General features: G+C 49.4%; 2 protein-coding genes across 2 annotated transcripts in view; both read right to left on the minus strand.

Moving 5' to 3' along the window:
* Positions 1-3628: 3628 nt before the first annotated feature.
* Positions 3629-18231, minus strand: kdm6ba (lysine (K)-specific demethylase 6B, a; the record flags this gene model as incomplete). The annotated part of the gene is made up of 16 exons (XM_080860100.1): positions 3629-5571; positions 6090-6260; positions 6673-6799; positions 7222-7363; positions 8154-8341; positions 8660-8774; positions 9073-9290; positions 10012-10109; positions 10291-10496; positions 10738-10843; positions 11157-11283; positions 11738-15546; positions 16171-16872; positions 17273-17455; positions 17678-17839; positions 18193-18231. 16 exons carry the CDS (start codon positions 18229-18231, stop codon positions 5548-5550), a joined length of 6417 nt encoding a protein of 2138 aa, XP_080716226.1. The 3' UTR covers positions 3629-5547.
* A 533-nt stretch (positions 18232-18764) lies between these two features.
* Positions 18765-19475, minus strand: part of LOC308382380 (uncharacterized protein) — a gene marked incomplete at its 3' end in the record, with an annotated part of 37113 nt that continues 36402 nt past the window's right edge. Inside the window, exons 7-8 of the mRNA XM_080860101.1 lie at positions 19258-19475; positions 18765-18800 (exon numbers count right to left, since the gene is read on the minus strand). The exon at positions 19258-19475 is cut by the window's right edge and continues 20 nt beyond it. Coding sequence (XP_080716227.1) covers positions 18765-18800; positions 19258-19475 — 254 coding nt within the window. The remainder of the gene's footprint in view (positions 18801-19257) is intronic.

Raw genomic sequence — 19475 nt, forward strand, 5'->3', positions numbered from 1 at the left:
GAGATTTCTACGATGATAAGGTTACGTCAGAGAGACGTGAAGAAAGACCAAGAGAGAGAGATCGAGAGAGAGACAGAAGGGGGGCCGGGTAAGAGAGATAAGATTCTCTGTGTGAAGGTTGGATCACAGGCTAGCAATTAGCTTTGTCTGATTTGAATTCTGGTCGTATGATCTGTTTGTTTATCTCCCCCCGTCTTCCAGTGGGCATTGCCCTTTGGCCCACCCCTCAGATGCTGCTCTGTCTGGGATGACCCCGAGCAGAGAGACTGACCAGAGACAGAGACAGAGACACAGAGAGAGACAGAGACACAGACAGAGACACAGACAGAGACACAGACAGAGACAGAGAGACAGAGAGACAGAGAGACAGAGAGACAGAGAGAGAGACAGAGAGAGAGAAGAAAGGAGTAATAATCGAGTAGAAGAGGTCAGTTAGATAACCACTCGGGGACCGGACCTGCCCTCGGATTCCTCAAAAGCTTAAGGGTGTTTACGAGAGCGCTAGCAGGCTCCGGGTGGACTGTGGGTTTAATGTTGAGAGAGGGAGGTGGAGTGGGCAGCACGGAGGGATTATGAAATGATGGCCACATGATTACAAGAGGAAAGGAAAAAAAGAAAATGGTCAAAAATGGCAAAGTCTTGCCAGGCTGTTCCTAGACAGAGGGGGGGAAACATTTCAGTAGTTGGATTTAAAGGTAAAGTACACAATTCTAACCCAATTCACTAGTTGGATTTAAAGGTGCAGTATACAATTCTAACCCATTTCACTAGTCGCATTTAAAGGCACCCAGTGCAACTTTTTGTAAACATTCAATGAAAAATAAACATTCAATTTCTAGTCTTTTTTACACGTAGTAAGTTTCAATAACTCCATACCATTACATATCGTCATTCAAGGAGCAAAGATGAGACGTCGTTGTGCGGTGAGAACTGATAGAAAATCGTAAACAACAACAATCGCCGGTGGGGAGAGGCCATTTTTCCATTGACTGGAATCCTGCTGTTTTTATTGTAGGTTACAAAAAATAAAGAAAATGGCGGCGATTGTTGTTGTTATCGATTTTCTATCAGTTCTCACCACACAACGACGTCTCATCTTTGCTCCTTGAATGTCGATATGTAATGGTATGGAGTTATTGAAACTTACTACGTGTAAAAAAGACTAGAAATTGAATGTTTATTTTTAAGCCTCGAAAGTTGCACTGGGTGCCTTAAAGGTAAAGTGCACAATTCTTATCCAATTCACTAGCTGTCTGTTCAGTGCGTGCTAAAAAAAACCCTTTGGTGTTCATAAACGTGAAACAATGTGGTGGCTCGGACTGAGTCATAAATAAATCCAACCAATCAACACGTTGCTTCCGAGGCATGAAGGTGAGGTGGGTCATTTTGATTGGCCAGAATCGCGAACTCTATTCAACTTTTAATTACAAGAATCTTCAAGAAGTTATGGCAAAACTCTAAATGAAAACCTGATTCTAATTTTTAACGAGATTCTAGTTTCTAATTCAATTCAATTGTATTTGTATAGCGTCATAACAATGCAATTGCATCTAGGCACTAATGAGTTTGTCTTTGACTGAAATGGCCATAGCCAGCACGGTTTTGAAGCAAAGTGCTGAGTTATTTCTCCCTCTGGACCGGAGAACAAAAACAATCATACAAGAGTGACTTCTATACATTTACAGGCGGATGCTAGTTTCATAACATTTCCTTTGAGCAGAATCTATTTTGGTCAGTGCTGAGAGAGATATGCACTTTACAACCTGGACTTGGATTTGTGAATGGAGTTCTTTTTTTAAAGCTTTTCTATACCACCTCCTGACAACCCTTAACCACACACACACACACACACACACACACACACACACACACACACACGCACCATCCAGGGAGCAGATTGATAATAGGGGAGGGGTGAACTTCCTGTGACTGCAGGAGGCAGGATTTCCGCAAGCCCGTCCAGATCTCACCACTTCCTAACCTCTCCCGGTTCTACTGACAGGTTGTCAATCAACCGTGTGAATCAACCCTGCCTCCACCATGAGAAACATTAGTGATCTTGAAGCATTGTTTTTGTCACCTATGACCTACTTTTGTAGATGCATCTCACAATCCTATACACAGAGTGAACATGAAAGCCAATGCCCAGAGCATGTCGACAGACTTCTAACCACATCACTTAGTTTTAAAGTACTTTGGAAGAAAATAAATGGACATGCTTAAAATGCATAACATGTTTCATCCATAAGTAAAATGAGGGTTTTGCCATCTTTAGGATATCAGACACAAGTGCAAGTATAGCAGGCCAGCCGCACACAGTGTAACACCCCTAACGTTCACTTGCCCTATGCTTGTAGACGTGGGGTTTAATTTTGTCCAAAAACACTAGTCATACTCATCAGTAATCACAGTGAACTCCTTTTATTGTCTGATACATTAATACATGACTGCATTGTTAGTGGCCTAGGACATTTTAGGGTAGCTTTCGTTCAAGGTCTTGTTCTAATTTCATGAACACGCCTTTCCAAGTTTACATTGGATCTGAAAGCACCAGGATCCTGTGAGATTGGAAAGTTTTCCAGCGGAGTAAACGTGTTCCTCAGTCAACAACAACGAGGCCGATCTAGGGCCGAACATGTGTCGCGGTTGATACGATACCGTCTGTTATTGTAAATCGAGCCAAAACGTAAACAACACTCCCGAGGGTAAAAAAAGAGCGAGAGGAAAAACAGATGATTCCACACACAACACGCTTCCTATCGCCCCTCACGTCCACCCAAGTGGCCAGTGTCGGAAAGGAAGAGCGATAAAGGATAGAGGATACTCGATTAACAACGTCCACGGCCAATGTTTTTATTGGTCTTGATGAACGGTGGTCTCGATGGCAAGTGGGCCACAGCATGACTGTGGGTATTACCAGTTCACTCGTCAAAAGATGAGAATACTGCTGAAACATGGTGAATGAAGTTGAAATTAGTTAACATATTAATAAACATATTAATAGCGGAACTTGAAGAGTTGAATTTAAGAAACTCTTCGGATATATTAATTATTTAAAATGTTTTTCATAATTGGAATTCTCGTCCACCCAAGTGGTCAGTGTCGGGAAGGAAGAGAGATGAAGGATAGAGGACACTCGATTAACGTCCTGAGACAATGTTTTCATTAGTCTTGATGAAGGGAGGTCTCGATGGCACGTCGAAAAATATTAGAAATAATGCATCATTCTAATTAAATTTATTTCAGTAATTTGGTTCCACAGATGCGTTCTTCATAGTTTAATTTCCAGTCAGCCAGTGCCAAATTGTTCCAAAACAGTCTTTCAAAGACCCTTCCATGGGGTTTTTAATAAAAATGGCTCCATGATGATGTTTTAAAGTGTCTGGTTTTGAAACCAAATAGATTATATATTAATATGTTCATAAATGGTACAGCACCTGTCTTTCTACAGGCTTCAGTGCTGTTACCACAAATATGTGTAGGCTATTTAAAACACAAACTTAATATTACTAAACACAGAAATAACCCATTTGCGTTTAGTCATGAACAAAAAGAGACCCAGAACAGCTCCAAGTTTATCAAAAGCATTTAATAATAATTAATAATAATAATAGTCAATCATAGCATTATCACACAAATTCACAAAGTGTTTAAGACAAATGTGGCTCAGTTTGTTGTCCTGTTTGAATTCTTTAAACAGTGCAGTTTTAAATAAATGACCACAAATAAGGAAAAAAAAGGGGAGGATATATTGCAACAGGAAAAATAGATTTCTTTTCTTTTTAAAAACATAAAAAAGAGAGAAGAGTTCAAAAGAGAACTCAGCACCTTCTGAAATAATCGTAACCAACAGCTCACGATAGTACTGTCCTGTTAAAATCGTCCATTTTAGCTAAGACTTAAAAGAAAAGAAAAAAAGTAATGAGGAGACAGCATCTTAACCTCTTTCACATTGAAGGCCACACACACACACACAGACACACGTAGACACACGCACACACACAAATGACACTGTGATGCGTAGGGATAAAGCACTTTTGTGTGTGTGTGTGCCTTTCAGTCAAGACAACGGCCATTTCTTTCTGAGCCTGTGGTCATGAAATAGCACCCCCAGCCACCTGGGCTGAAAGCAGCACCAGACAAAGACGTCGCTGGCTCTCAGGCCAGGTTGCAATGGTCTCCAGGAGGTCTCAGAAAGGCCTTGTTGATGTCTCCGCTCAGTGAGAAGTCATAATGCATTTACAGTAAAACACCCCTCTTCTGTTGGGTTGGTTTGTGTTGATGTCTGTGGGGAGATAACTGTGACTGTTGTTGTTGTTATTGTTGTTGTTATTGTTGTTGCTTTTCTTCTGCCCCCGCCAAGTACAACGAAAAGATGGTGGTCGATTTAAGCCCCGAGTCCACTGTGGGCTTCTATCTACAGACAAAGGTGGCATGAGACGCCTCTGAAAAGATCATTTGTCTAGACCGCAGGAGGCCTAAGAGAAAGGGTCAGCACCATTCGAAAGACACCCCCTCCCCGAGTAAAACCCCTAAACATTACAGGAATTCATTATAATAAAAAGCTTTGAACAATTCTGACAACCCTACGGACAGAGGGAGAACATTTATATCCAATAAATAGAGAAAAACAAACATTTAAATTAGAAAAGCAATGTACAATTAAAATCTTTTAAATCCAGGAAGAATCTGTATCACCATGGCAAAATAAGAGGTACAATTCAACTGAAGCAAAAAACAAAAGGACAAAATATCATTAATAACAATAATTATTTCTCATAAAAGAAAGGAACAGAAATATGAACCGACCCCCTCAAAAATATTCAAAAATGCTGTCATGACTTTTTTTTCTTTCTCTCCTTGGAAAGCAAAACCGACAAAACAGTCTGTCAAACCCGTATGTTTTGTAGCATTCCAAACAATTGTATTTTAAAACTCTTAATGCTTTTTAAAAGGATTCATATCTCTATCATTAGTATTTGTCATTTGATCTCTTCACTAAATACAAGTCACAAGGCCAATGTGGTATATATCTAGGCTGCTCTAGTCTTTTATTACAAAAAAAAAAAAGAATAAATTACATTTCAAAAAAATAAAACAGCACCACGCAGAAAATACAAACAGCATTTACAACTTTCAGTATTCGTAGAAAACAAAAACAAAGAAACCTGAAAACATAACAGACATGCCATTGAGACCGTCAACTCCATTGTTGTTGCTATGACAACACTGACCGTTCCACATACGACCAAATACTGGCACGCTGTACTGCCGACTAAGCTGGAGTTTTATTGGCTGATTGGTATTGTAAACAACACTGAGTAAACTGGTTTTCGATTGGCTTGTTTCAACAAGTATTAACAGTAGTAGTAGTACTTACAAACAAAAACAAAAAACGAACAAACAAAGAAATTTACATACAGAAGAAAGGAACTTGAAAAGTAATCTTTTGTGGTAAAGGAACTAAAAAAGTCTGTTTTCCTGGCAGACAGGAGTTTTGGTTATGGCTGAGGGACGAGGGAAGAGGAGGGGAGATGAGCAGATGACTCATCGAGAGCTCGACGACGACGCCTACACACACACACACACACACACACACAGACACAGAGAGAAGAGGGGTGTCATTCTTCACCGATCCAGCAGACAGGGTTGTCTAAAGGAAGCATTATAGTATATAAAAAGTAGGCTATTTGCAGCATGTGTCTATGTGTATTACTGTTCTATATATATATATATATATGCATATGGCCTGTGTGTACATGTGTGTGAGTGTGAATGTGTGTGTGTGTGCGCATGCGTGGGTGTGAGTGTGTGTGTGAGCGTGTGTGTGTGTGTGTTTGAGCGTGTGTGTGGGTGTGCGCATGTGTGAGCGAGCGTGTGTGTGTGTGTGTAGGTGTGAGCATGTGTGTGAGCGTGTGTGTGTGTGTGTTTGAGCGAGTGTGTGTGGGTGTGAGCGAGCGTGTGTGAGTGTGTGTGTGAGCGAGCGTGTGTGTGTAGGTGTGAGCGAGCGTGTGTGTGTGTAGGTGTGAGCGTGTGTTTGAGCGTGTGTGTGTGTAGGTGTGAGCGTGTGTGTGTGGGTGTGTCCTCACCAGGTTGAAGCTGTCGTAGGTGGTCATGAGCTCCTCGATGCTGTACTGCTCTAGCACCACCACGTTGGCCAGGGCGGGGCTTAGCCGCCGCGCACAGTCCTCACAATGCACCACATACGTCTTCCTGTTGCTGCTCTCGCTCGTCACAAACAGCAGGTTAAACACCTCCACCTACACACACACACACACACACGTTAACAACACGGTCACACAATGAAGACAATCCCCTTCTCACCCCACAGTGTTTAAGAGAGACTCCCTCACAGGGTACTTGGGTAAAGTTAATAGAAAAGTGTAGGACATCCAGCGACACTTGTGAATAAAAACTAAATGTATGAATATCTGAATGAATTAATTCAATGTAATATTTATTCTAAAAACAGCAGTTGACCAAAGTGCTCTACAGTCAAAATGGCAAAACTAGTGAACCATTTGAACAAGGACAGGAAAATAAAAGCAGTGAAACCATACCAAGAAAGTAGGAAAATATACATATATATATATATATACACACACAAAAACATTATATATATATAATAATCTGTATGTAACTGAACTGCGAGGCGTGCGTTATAGGACTTACATCACACTCGTTGCAGTAGTAGGCCGGCTCGTCCTTTACTCGGCTCTGGTAGGAAATCTTCTTCCCATCCGCTATCAGTTGGTCCCGCAGAATCTGTATGTGCTTCATGGACTGCAGAAGACAGTGTCTGATAGGGAGAGAGAGAGAGATACGCACACATTATTATAGTTTCTAGATATTTTCAGCGTGTGCTAGGGGTACATGGGCAACACTACAGGAATTGAGAATGAGAGGAAGAGAGAACATAACTGGCTGGTTCATAACTGGCAAATTCATACTATTTATATATTTGTCTGTATTTTAATAAGGGACCATAATAGCTCACCACTGCTGCATTTTAAACGTCACAGTATGATTTATGCTACTTTTGTGTATCACTATGGATCACAGTAATGCATAGTTTGCTGAACATAGTAAGATATCTTGTTGTGATGTCGTTTTAAAGCGCCTTGAGACAATTGAATTGTTTTGGCGGTATATAAATAAAACTGAATTTAATTGAATTTTCGTCTCGGTGAGGTACTCCTCCCTAACTCAGCCAACACTCACTTGATCATCTTGAAGGTGTCTGAGTCGGAGACCTTGACTGTGCGAGCCACGTTCCAGGACACGTGGATCATGGGAACGATGGACTTGACCTTCTTGACGTCATTCCACTCAAAGCGCTCCAAGGCCAGCTGGTACTGGTAGGCTGAGAACACCGCAGAAAAGACACACCAAGCAGTTAACACCCATGAACACACACCTTTCAGGTATCGTGTTTTGAAATAGTTTATGGGACCTAAGGTTAGTCAAACTCAAATCAGATATTTTTCCGAGAGCAGATATTTCTGCTTAATGTGTACATAAGCCCATTTGTACACTGTTGTTAGGGTATGTTAGAGTGGTAAACTCACAAATTTGTAGCTATTGATAAAGGAATGAATCTGACCACAAGGGGGAGACAATGACTCATTTTACCAGACTTGGACAACATCATCTCCGTACCGATTTATCATTTATAAATGTCACCTTTAATGTAACAGGGGATTTGTAATCATTGCTCCTTTAATGTTACGTTAATCATGTAACCTCCCCGATTATATCAGGAATAGGGTAGGGATGTTTCTAAATGAGTCTGCTCATAAAGCAAGGAACGTGAAATGTCTGTGTTAAGGGACGTGAAATGTCTGTGTTAAGGGACGTTGGAGGTGTGTGTTAAGGGACATGAGCGGTGTGTGTTAAGGGACATCAGAGAAGGGTATTAAGGAATGCCAGAGGTGTGTGTTAAGGGATGTCAGAGGTGTGTGTTAAGGGACGTCAGAGATGTGTGTTAAGGGACGTCAGAGATGCGTGTTAAGAGACGTCAGAGATGTGTGTTAAGAGACGTTGGAGGTGTGTGTTAAGGGACGTCAGAGGCGCGTGTTAAGGGACATTGGAGGTGTGTGTTAAGGGACATCAGAGGTGCGTGCTAAGCCTGTCTGTGCCGGTGGAACACTCACAGTTGAGTGGGCCCACATTCCAGGCGATGTTGTTGCACCAGCCCACGGCCTGGACCCAGTGCACTGTTCCGGCGTTGATCCAGACCAGGTCGCCGGGCCGCTGCACAAAACGGTACACAGGGATGTTCGCCTTGTAAAGGTCGTCAAGCACAGGCCACCAGGACCCCGTCAGGTAGTCCACGCCATGCCTGAGGAGAAAGAGAGGGATGAGAGAGAAAAGAGAGAGAGAGATAGAGAGAGAGAGAGAGAGAGAGAGATGGAGGAAGAGGGAAGATGAGAGAGAGCAAGGGAGGGACAAGAAATGGAGAGAGGGGGAAGGAATGCGTTTAATTAATTATTTTACTAATCTTATTCATTATAAATTGTTAATAACCTCTGAAAATGTTGTCTCTAGAAGCACGTCGCTGCACTAACAGAAGAGGCTAGAGTGAAAACCACTCACTACCCGCTAGGCAACCCTGCGTTCACCTCCTGTGCTGTTTGACGTGGGCAGGTTTCTGACTTACTTCTCACAGAAGTCGTTGATGGCCGGCCAGTAGTGTTCATGGACAGCGAACCACTCGCAGTCCCCAGGCCCGATGTTGATGTTCACTGAGCAGAAGTTGTTGTTCTCCTGGTGGCCTGGAGGAGACAGAGGAGGACAGTGTGTCAGTATCAGTAGCAGTCAGGTTCCGACAGCTTGTCAGTATAAGTCAGCTTTTGATTGCGGTACTTCATCCACCTCAAAGCTGTGTTTCTCAAAGCTGTGTTTCTCATAAATGTGTTTCTCAAAGCTGTGTTTCAAAGACTACAGCGACTCTTTCTGAGGTTCCAGTTTTCTTCATTCACTTTTTTTACTTAATTAAGATTTAATTTGAATTATTTAAAAAAAATTCTACTGTAGTTCTACGAACATTTTACAACACACACACACACACACCTGGCGTGCGGCTGCCGGGGACCTTCATGTAGAGCTGCACGGTGTTCATGCCCAGGATGGTGTGACCCACGTGGCTGAGCATGTTGCCGCTGGAGGCCACGCGCATGAAGGCGGGCAGCTTCTGCAGCTCCCCCAGCTGGGGCTTCCAGCGCTTGGGGTCGGAGAGGTCGATGTTCGTGCCGAACTTGATGATCTTGCCGACAGGCTTTTGCTCCGTCCTAAAAACAGGGAGAGGAATGAACACCGTTAAACAACAAACACACAGACACAAACACACACTCACACATACAAACACAAAGACACACATATAACGGCTGCTTGTTATCTGTCCTCTAGCTAATACATTACAGATAAACTCACATACAAAAAAAACAGATCAGAGCCTGACACCAGGAATGCGTTTCTTTTTTATTACGAGTGCACTATCACAAATAGGCAAAGTGTCATACTACAAAATATAAAACCCAGTCTGAAGCTAGTTTTGCCCTCTTGTAGTCTATTAGGCAAGAAAGAGCAGCGCTCACAGTAGGGTTGCAGTAGTCCTTCTGACTTTGTTATTGTTGACAAGAGTAAATGTGTAAACAATAGTATATAGACAGATGCTATGCCTGTTGTCGTCTCATCACAGATGCTGTGAACATACTCGTACCTCCAGCACCCTATTTGGCCAAACAGGCCCTGCTGGTCTGTGCGTTTTACAGGGACTTACCCTGGGGCAGAAGGGGTACTAGTCTGTGCGGTTTACAGGGACTTACCCTGGGGCAGAAGGGGTACTAGTCTGAGTGGTTTAGAGGGACTTACCCTGGGGCAGAAGGGGTACTAGTCTGTGCGGTTTAGAGAGACTTACCCTGGGGCAGAAGGGGTACTAGTCTGTGCGGTTTAGAGGGACTTACCCTGGGGCAGAAGGGGTACTAGTCTGTGCGGTTTAGAGGGACTTACCCTGGGGCAGAAGGGGTACTAGCCGGCATCTCCAAGGTGATGGGGGGCTTCTTCTCTTCGTCATCCTCCTCTTCCTCCGCCTCACTCCCTTTCTCTTCCTGCAAAATTGTAAGAAATGACAGGGTAAACAGTGTGTGTGTGTGTGTGTGTGTGTGTGTGTGTGTGGGGGGGGGGTGAGGGAAGCTGCAGCACTGGCATTTATAGTTTGTGTGTGTAAGCTAGGTACTGGGTGCATTTGGGGTGTGTGTGTGTCTGTGATGGGTGTGTGTGTGTTCTCACCTGTAGGCTCTCCTGGAAGCTGGAGGCCTGGTACTGGGCGTACTTGGCGATGGTGGTGTGTGAGCGGCTGCTCTCGCAGGGCCAGGCCTGACTCGTGCCCGTGGGGTCCCAGTTCTCGTCGGCCGGCTGCTGCACCTGCGTCCGCACCTCCACCGGCTGGTCCGAGTTGGCGTCCACCAGAGACTTGGTGGAGAACAGGCCCAGATCTGAAGGGGGGGAGAGAGGAGAGACGCGACCAATCAGAACAGGCCAGGCCAGTGGGGTGCATTATGGGCATTATACAGCATATTTGTGAGGCAGGATGATACTGTCATAGCATAGCAACTTCGAGGAATGGCTTTAGATTTGCAAACATTTTCAGTCTATACAAGTGATGGGTTTACATCCTACACCCTATCCTCTACTGTTGACCTGCAGGTGTATCATGGGAAATGTAGTTTAACTCACTGAGTCTGAGTGATCCTGCCAAGCCTCTGATGACAGTGACTGGGTTCTTGGGGTCGCAACAGAACTGTAGAAGCACAGGGGAGAAGGCGTCTCTTTTGCTCTCCAACTGCAGACGAACAAACAAACACACAAACACACACACGGAAAAATACAACAATGAGAAAAAACAAGACTAACTCAAAAACAATGTAGCAGTTTTCAAAATGTGCTTTAAACATTTTTGTTTTAAAGACCACATTATCTTATCATCTGAAACAAGCCAAGGAGTTGCAAGGGCACAACATTTCCTCTAGGGGGCAGCATATCCCTTGATAGCCATTGGACTGTGATGTCACACAATCAGAGAACCACATCTTGGTGTGTGTATCCCCGTAGGCAAATGTGAGTGTGTGTGTGTGTGTGTGTGTGTGTATACTCACATAGATGCTGGGCGTAGGGGGGTTGAGTTTCTCTCTGGGAAGAGGCAGCTCTGCAGACATGTCGGGCTTCACGGAGAAGGCAGGCAGGAGGAAGGACTCCTTAAACTTGCCCTTTACTCTGGCGAACCTGCAGGGAGAGAACACCTCCGGTCAGAACCCAGCAACACACACGCACATATCCACTCACACACACACACACACACACGCATGCACACACACACACGCACGCATGCACACACACACACACACACACACACACACACACACACACACACACACACATACACACACACACACACCAGCTACCTTCCAGAGCAAGGCAGTGTGATGTGTTCACCTGAGTAGGCCTACACAGCTGAGGAATCTGTAAATATTCTTTGAGTTGGCTGCTTCTCCAGTACCCTCCTCCCCTTCAAACATGTTGTGTCTCTTTAAACTAAAAAGTGGGTAAGGCTGTGAGGTAGATGTTGGTTGACAATATCCTATTAATGTCTGAATGTCTATGTACTCTGTGTGTGTGTGTGTGTGTATGTGTGTGTGTGTGTGTGTGTGTGTGTGTGTGTGTGTGCATAAACACTCACTTGCACGCCCTGATGATGTCGCTGGCCGTGTTCTTGATGCATATCTCGGCCAGCGGGACCCTCTTCTCGTCCACCTCGGAGGCGATGAAGGTCTCCCTCTCGCCGCTCTCCACCTTGATCAGACGGATCTTCAGCTCCTTGGGCGGGCCGTCCGACAGTGCCTTCAGCCGCAGGAAGTCCGACGACGAAGAGGAGGATGAAGAGGAAGACGACCCAGGCGGAGTTTGCGTGCCGTCCCTCAATGTCTCCCTCTCCCCAGCCTCCTCCTTGCGCCTCCTCTTCTGTTCTCCGTCGAGAGTTCTGTGTTCTTTGTCGCGCACCTCCTTGCCCTGCAGGTCCAGGTTGGCCAGCACCTGCCGGTGCTTTTTGTCCTTGTGCGGCTTGCCGTCCCTGTGTCTCCGACTGCCGCCGCTGCTGGAGTTTGAGCTGGAGGAAGGAGAGGAGGACGAGGAGAAGAGGGACATCGGCTCTTCCTCTCGTTTTTCCCGATGCTTCTTCTTCTTCTTCTTCTCTTTCCTCTCTTGGTGCTTCCGGCTCTCGTGCCGGTGCTTGTCGCGGTGCTTCTTGTCTCGGTCACGCTCGCGGTGCCTCTCCCGTCGCTCTCCCTCCTTCTCGTGTTCCCTCTCTTTCTCCGCTCGCCTCGCCTCCTCGGGCAGGGTGTGGTGAGGGGCGGAGCTCTGGGCGGGGCCTGTGGAGTGGGTGTGGCGCATCAGCAGGTCCTCACAGCTGCGTCCGAGCTCGGCCAATGAGGACTCGGAGATGGTTGTGAGGCGGGGCCTGTCGTCCTTCCTCTCCTTCCGCTTCTCCTCGCTCCGCTCCTCCACCGGTCGCTCCTTCATTCTCTCTCGCTCCTTATCCTTGACCTTCTTCTCCTCCTTGACGGGCTCCTCCCCCCACAGCTCAGCAGCGATCCTCCTCTTCACTTCCTCCATGTCCTCCCGCTTCCTGTCCGCCGACCAATCAGTGGTGATCTGGGGCTTCGAGGGCGGGGCCTGCGAGGGGCTGCTGGACTCCGATCCCCTGAAGCCAGGGTGATTGGCTGACCCTGAGGTGGGGGAGGAGCCGGTGCTGGAGGGCTGCTGGGCGTTGGTGATGTCAGGCCCGAGCGACAGCGACGAGGAGTACTTGAGCCCCGTGAGGGCAGAGGGCGGGGGTCGCCCGAAGGGTCCGCCACGGTACGTGTACTTCTGGCTCTCCAGCACGGTGGCCAGGTGCTTGAACATGCTGCCCACCCCCGTCTGGTGCAGGTGGGGGCGCTGGGGGTGCGGTGGCGAGCTGGAGGGGGTCTCATCTTCCTCCTCCTCCTCTTCCTCCTCCACCAACTTCGCTGGGAGCTCAGGCAGCCCGTACAGCTTGGCCAGATCGCTATGACGATAGTTAGTCGCAGGAGCAGCGACGGCATGCCTATTGACACTAGCACTGACGTTACTGAGCAGCTGGAGGCTATTGCCGATCGACGACTTGCCGGGCAAGAGGCTCTTGAGGCTGGTGGCATCGTCTTCCTCTTCCAGAGACGACGTCCGGCTGCAGGGCGACGCCAGCGATCCCTGGCGGCTCAGGACCGGCGGGCTGCCGTGCCCCTCTGCCCGGTAATCCTCCGCGGGCGACTGCTTGGCAGCGGGCACCAGGTCGGGCGCACACAGGTAGCTCTTCAGAGGCAGGAGCGGCAGAGGAGGAGGAGGAGGGGCAGAGGAGGAGGAGGAGGAGGAGGAGGATGGCACGGGGTTGAAAGCTGGCATGGCTCCCCTGGCGCCGCGGTCGTTGCTGGCGCTGCCACTCGGGCAAGTCTGGCCGAGCTCCTCCTCCTTCTTGATGGACTCGTCCAGCATCTTCATGATGTTGGCCAGGCCGTCGGGCAGAAGCTCCGAGGGCTCCTCCTCGAACTGGGCGCCGTCCGAGTCCATGCTGCTGTTGCTGCTGCTGCAGGCGCTGCTGCCCATGCTCCCCAGCCCACCGCCACCACCACAGCTGGGCACGTGTTTACCCAGGGCAGGGTTGGCAGAGGGGACCGCGGGGTCCCGGGAGTATGCCTGGTAGAGCAGGGGTGCTTCTCGGAGCGGGGGCGGGAGGGGGAGAGGTGCACGGGGGTCTTTGGATGAGCTGGTTGGGCCTGACATGGGCATGGAGGAGTAGGGGGGCGAGGGGCTGGTTTTTGGGGGAGGCCGAAGAGGAGGAGGTGCAGGGGTCCCTGAGGGGTGCCGAGAGGGAGGGCTGTGCCCAGACGATGCCATCCTACCGCCGGCCCAGCCATCACGCTGGCGCTGCTTCTCGCGGGCGAAGTCCGTCTGGGGGGTGAGTGGGGGCGGTCGGCTTTTGACCACCTGTGCCGGTGGGCATCCTGAGTGCACCCCGCCACGACTCAGCCACGGGTATGGTGGAGACGGTTGCTGGGCAACAGGCGCCGTTGCCGGGGAGAGGCGGGGAGGGGACGGGTCAGAGGCGGCGTTGGCCTCCCCCAGGAGCTGCTCCAGGCTCTCGATGGCCGCCGACTCCAAGGTCGTTGTTGTTTTGGTCGTCATCATCGTCGTTATGACCTGACAACGGGCGGCTTCCTTCTGCTCAGCCACGCGCCTCCTCTCTGCGCTCCTCTTCCTCTCCATCTCCGCTGCTGCTTCCTCCTCCTCCTCCTCCTTTCTTCTTCTCCTCCTCTCCTTCTCCTGCCTCTCTTCCCTCTCTCGTCGGCGCAGGTCCCCCTGCAGTGCGGCGTCCAGCTTCTTCAGCACGTCCTCCATGGACTGGGGCTCCGGCGGCGGCGTCACCACCGCTGCTTTCGGGTACCGCTCGGCCTTCTGGGAGCAGTCCGCCCTGGTGTATGATGGGACTGAGGTGGTGATGTCGGCGATGTTGGTCGTCGAGAGGGGCCCGGGGCCAGTCTGGGGCAGGTGGCGCAGGGGCTTGGAAGAGTTACTGGTGTTTGGAGCGGACGCGGGTGGGGGGATGGTGTGGGGGCGACCGACCCCTCTGCTGGTGAAGATGCTCTCACCGGTCCGCGACAGGCCTGAGGGGGCGGAGCTTGCCACGGGAATGGGCGTCGGCACTGGCGGCGTCGGCGGCATCGAGCTTGGGCATGAGTAGTACGGGAGCCCCATGCCATGTGCCGGCAGGCGGCTCGGCTGAGGCTTGCCCATCTCTGGGTGGGAATGTTGACTGGCAGTGCCTGCCTTGGGTCCCTGATACCCCCCCTGGTGGGGCAGGTTGGTACTGCCACTGCTGCTGCCAAGGCCGTGATGCTGGAGTGTGTCTGTTAGTGCTTTCCAGCCAATGTGCGAGGGCATGCTGGGAGCAGAGCTAACAGCAGGGGGCGCTGTGCTGACAGTGCATGCTCCACCAATACTGCTGCTGTAGAGGGCTGTGTGAGGGGCCTCGGAGCGCGGAGGGTTGGGGGTGATCACAGGGGCTCTGGGGAGTCCCTGGGTGTGAGGGAGGGTCACGCGCTGGGGGGTCCCAGGGGTGCGATGGTCCTGGTTACCGCGGTGATCTTGGGTGCCACGGTGGTCCTGGGTGCCGCGGTGGTCCTGGGTGCCGCGGTGATCCTGGGTGCCGCGGTGATCCTGGGTGCCGCGGTGATCCTGGGTGCCGCGGTGATCTTGGGTGCCGCGGTGATCTTGGGTGCCGCGGTGATCTTGGGTGCCGCGGTGATCCTGGTTGCCACGGTGATCCTGGGTGCCGCGGTGATCCTGGGTGCCGCGGTGATCCTGGTTGCCGCGGTGGTCCTGGGTGCCACAGTTGCCGTCTCCGCTGCGGTTACGCTCCTTCTGGTGGCCAGACAAACCCTGAGGATCCAGCGATGGCATGAAATGCCCCGACTCCTGAGAAAAACACACACACACACACACACACACACAGAGATAGGGTTACATAACTGACCCACACCATGCCTTATATAACCTTTGCTGAAAAGAGAGTAGCATTCGCAGGTCATAGATTAATGTGGAAAAACTTGTCAGCTGTCCGATGACTTAATTACTGTAGCACAAAACGACCACTGTTGCCTGGCTTAGATTACACATTAACACGCTTGGCGTCAGCATTCACAGCCAGAACTAAATCTTAGGACAAGTTACAAGGTCGCTCTGATAAGCCCCGCAGTTGCACTGAACCTCATGCTATGGCAGAGCAGGTAAGTGCATCACAAGAGCCGACATGGCTACGTGAAGATCACTCCTGTTTGTGTGCAATGGCAAATAGTCCTGGAATTTAGATGTACCTTCAAATCCTCACAATTAATGCTTTCCATTACCACCATGTAAGTGATTTACATAAATATATATGTTGTGTCGGTGTACATTTCCGGGAACGGCGGGAAACTCGGCCATCTAAGCAGACAGAAAAAGTACTTCTTAATTTGAAGTAAGTATTATTAATGAAACTGCATCTGATGAGCCTCAGCCTGTCCTAACACTACCACCCACTGTGCTAGGATTGGCACTTACCATGGTGTGCTGCCCATGGCCCATGTGAGGCCTCCAGCCGTGGGGGGTGGTGTTGCCGTGGGGGTTGGTGTTGCCGTGGAGGGTGGTGTTGCCATGGGGGGCGGTGTTGCCGCGGGGGGTGGTGTTGACAGGGGCAGGTGTGTGCTGCTGTCTGCCGGCAGGGGCCTGGGGGGGCAGAGTATGGGGTGTGCCGGTGGTGGGGATCCCGTGGTGTGTGAGGAAGCGGGGGAGGCTGTAAGGCACGGCGGTGAGGTTTGCTGGTGTGGGTGCGATCTGGCGCTCCCTGCTGGCGTCGCCGCGTAACGACGGCTGCTGCTGCTGCTGATGCTGTAGAGGAGCCGAGACCGGACCTCCAGAGTGAGGGTGGCCCACTCCGGAGTTCAAGCCCAGCTCGGGGCCTCGTAGCTGGGGCAGGCCGCTCCTGGACTCCTGGTACCTCGGGGGACCCTGGTTGGAGGTAGGGGCAGAGGTGGAGGAGGGCTTGATGTGTTGGGGATGGAGGCGAGGGTGTTGTTGGTGGTGGTGGTGGTGATGGGGGGGCACGTGGACCTGAGGGGCGGGAGGCTGCAGGGGCTTGTGGGTAATCTGGGGGTGTTGAGGGGGGGCACGGTCCTGGTTGTAGCCCCCAGGGGATGGGAGGAGCGAGGGAGCGGGTGGAGTGGGTTTGTAGCTGAAGCCTCCCAGGCCTGACTTAGATGAGTCCTGTAACCAGAGAAGACATCACAGGGATATTAGCTGGGTGACATCTACAGGCATAGACTACCTCAACAGAACACAGGCACATCGAGGTGGATTTGTGCAATTGTCATTTTAAGCAACTCATTTAAGCAACTTTTAAGCAACTCATAGTTTATGAAATACAACCAGAGACTGACAGCTTTAGCTATGAAACAGAAGTACTTCTCTCTAGAATCAAAACTAACCAAGGTCTCTAGGTTAAGGTGGAACTATAGTCTAACAAATCAAGAAGAAATGATGCCTTCATTAAGACCCTAAATTCACATTAAGGAATGTTACACAGGGATTTGACAGTGACATTTAAGATAACATTTTCAACATTTAGTGAATTAGTCGACTTTCTCAAACGTTGTCAAAGTTGTACCTGATAGTCGGTGGGGCTTGCTTTCCTCTCTGAGGGGGTGGTGCTCCAGGGTGGGGTGCCGTTGTTGTGCAGGGGGCTCCAGAAGGCTGGTTTTGGGGGGGCGGTGTACTGCGAGGGGGGTGGGGGCTGCGCCGCGTGCCCCCCAGGCCCAGAGAAGCGCTGAAGAGCGGGGTGAGAGCCCTGCTGGGGAGGGGGAGGAAGAGGAAGAGAGAGGGCGTTGGAACCATTCCTCACCTACACACTCGTATTACAGGTATTCGTGGTACTTAAATGCTCATAGTTTTCTTTGTAATGGTGTGTTGCAAGTGTGTGTGTGTGTGTGTGTGTGTGTGTGTGTGTGTGTGTGTGTGAGTGAGTGTGTGTGAGTAAGGGAGTGTGTGTGAGAGAGCAAGCCTGAATACACACCTGCTCTGAGAGTGCGCTCCTTTTCCTCTTGCTGGGGTTGGGGCAGTCGTCCAGTGGGGGGCGCTGGAGAGCTGGTGGAGGGGGCGTGTGCTGGATCACAGAGTGCTCCCCCAGAGGAGGGGCCGCCCGCTTCAGCTGACCTCCAGCAAAGACTCGGGGCTGCTGGGATATTGGAGGACCAACGGAGAAAGCAGGTGAGTCAAGTGTGAAAACATGGAGACGTGCGAGACGAAGGATTACAAAACTCTATAGTGATACTGAAATTACGTTCAAAACACTGTGTGCATATGACACCTGCTGATAGCACTGTGTATATGCTGAGTGCACGTGTATATAGACAGTAGTTTGAATATTAAATTAAACTATATGTATCCTGTGTGTGTATCTGTGGTCGAGAGAGAGAGAGAGAGAGAAACATAAAAGGGTTTTGAAAGAAAGAAATTGCATAATCACTGTTTGTTCTAAGGTGTGTGTGTGTGTGTGTGTGTGTGTGTGTGTGTGTGTGTTTTACACACCTGCTGCGCCTGACCCCATGTGTCTCCGAGAGGTCCCATCGCTCTGGAGCCGTGTTGCTGATGTGGATTGCCAAACTAGAAAAGAGTGAATGGCAGAGCGAGAGAATGAGAGTGATTGAGGTTTGGACGAGCAGGTGTATTTGTGTGAGTGTGTGTGTGTGTGTGTCAGAGAGAGAGAGAGAGTAAGTGAGTGCAATCATTACGAAAGTGACAGTGACACTGTTCTTGAGAAAACCGCACTTTCACACGAGGGGAAAGAACACACAGTATTTCCAGCTCACATTATTAAGTCATGGTCTATTCTCAGTTAGTCATTCACCTGGTTAGAAATTATTTCAAAACCACCAAGGCACACTTCCCAAAACAAACACGCACACACGAACGCACACACGCACACACCTTAACTTAAAGCCAGGGCCAGTAACATGGTGTAGTATGCCAGGTCTAGCTGGTCCACTACTGCTTGCTGACGGTACTAGTGAAACTACTCTACTCTGGGTTTCAGTTGCCTATTCATGTAGACTTTCAAGACAACAAATACTTAAAGATGATTACTGCACTACGTGTTATGGTTACTTTTTCATGGTGACTTTGAGCTCAACAAATACCTAAAACACGATTTCCTGAAAGTGCAGCTAAAGCACACAGTGCGGTCGTCTTCAAAGATAACTACTTTCACATGGTTTTCCATGGTTCAATTCAGAAACATTTTCATTTCTTGAGCGCCTGACGCTCCCCACCTCATTTCCAGCATTTTCTAAGAGTCACTCGTCTGATCGTAACCCTTTCAAAACATCTGCTATTTTCGGAAAATGGCGATTTTCAATAACTCATTTTCAGATGTTTTCAAAACGTGTCTTGTTGTTGAGTTTCCTGAAGATCATATGGCGCGCTCTCACACACACACACACACACACACACACACAAACTTGTAACTACACAAACAGATGATATTCAAGGAAACTGAAAACAGGTGATGTGCTTACACACACACACACACACACACACTTGTACCCACACTAACAGGTTACATGCACTCACACACACCTTGGCACATTGCCTCACCTTAAGCAGTTGGTTAGCGCAAGCTGCAAGGTGTGCGGGGGCAGGCCCCCCGTAACCATGGAGACGGGTGTGGTCGTCGGGCGTTGGCTCGTAGAGCCCCAACTGTTCCCACGGGCGTGGGGGGGGCGGCTGGACCCTGGCGGGGGGGACATCACGCTGTAACCCGGGCAACAGCGCCGCCGGGGACAAGTCCAGCTTGTCGCCTCCGCGAGGGAGGG

The sequence above is a fragment of the Sprattus sprattus genome (assembly GCF_963457725.1).
Source record: "Sprattus sprattus genome assembly, chromosome: 21".
Lineage (NCBI taxonomy): Eukaryota > Metazoa > Chordata > Actinopteri > Clupeiformes > Clupeidae > Sprattus > Sprattus sprattus.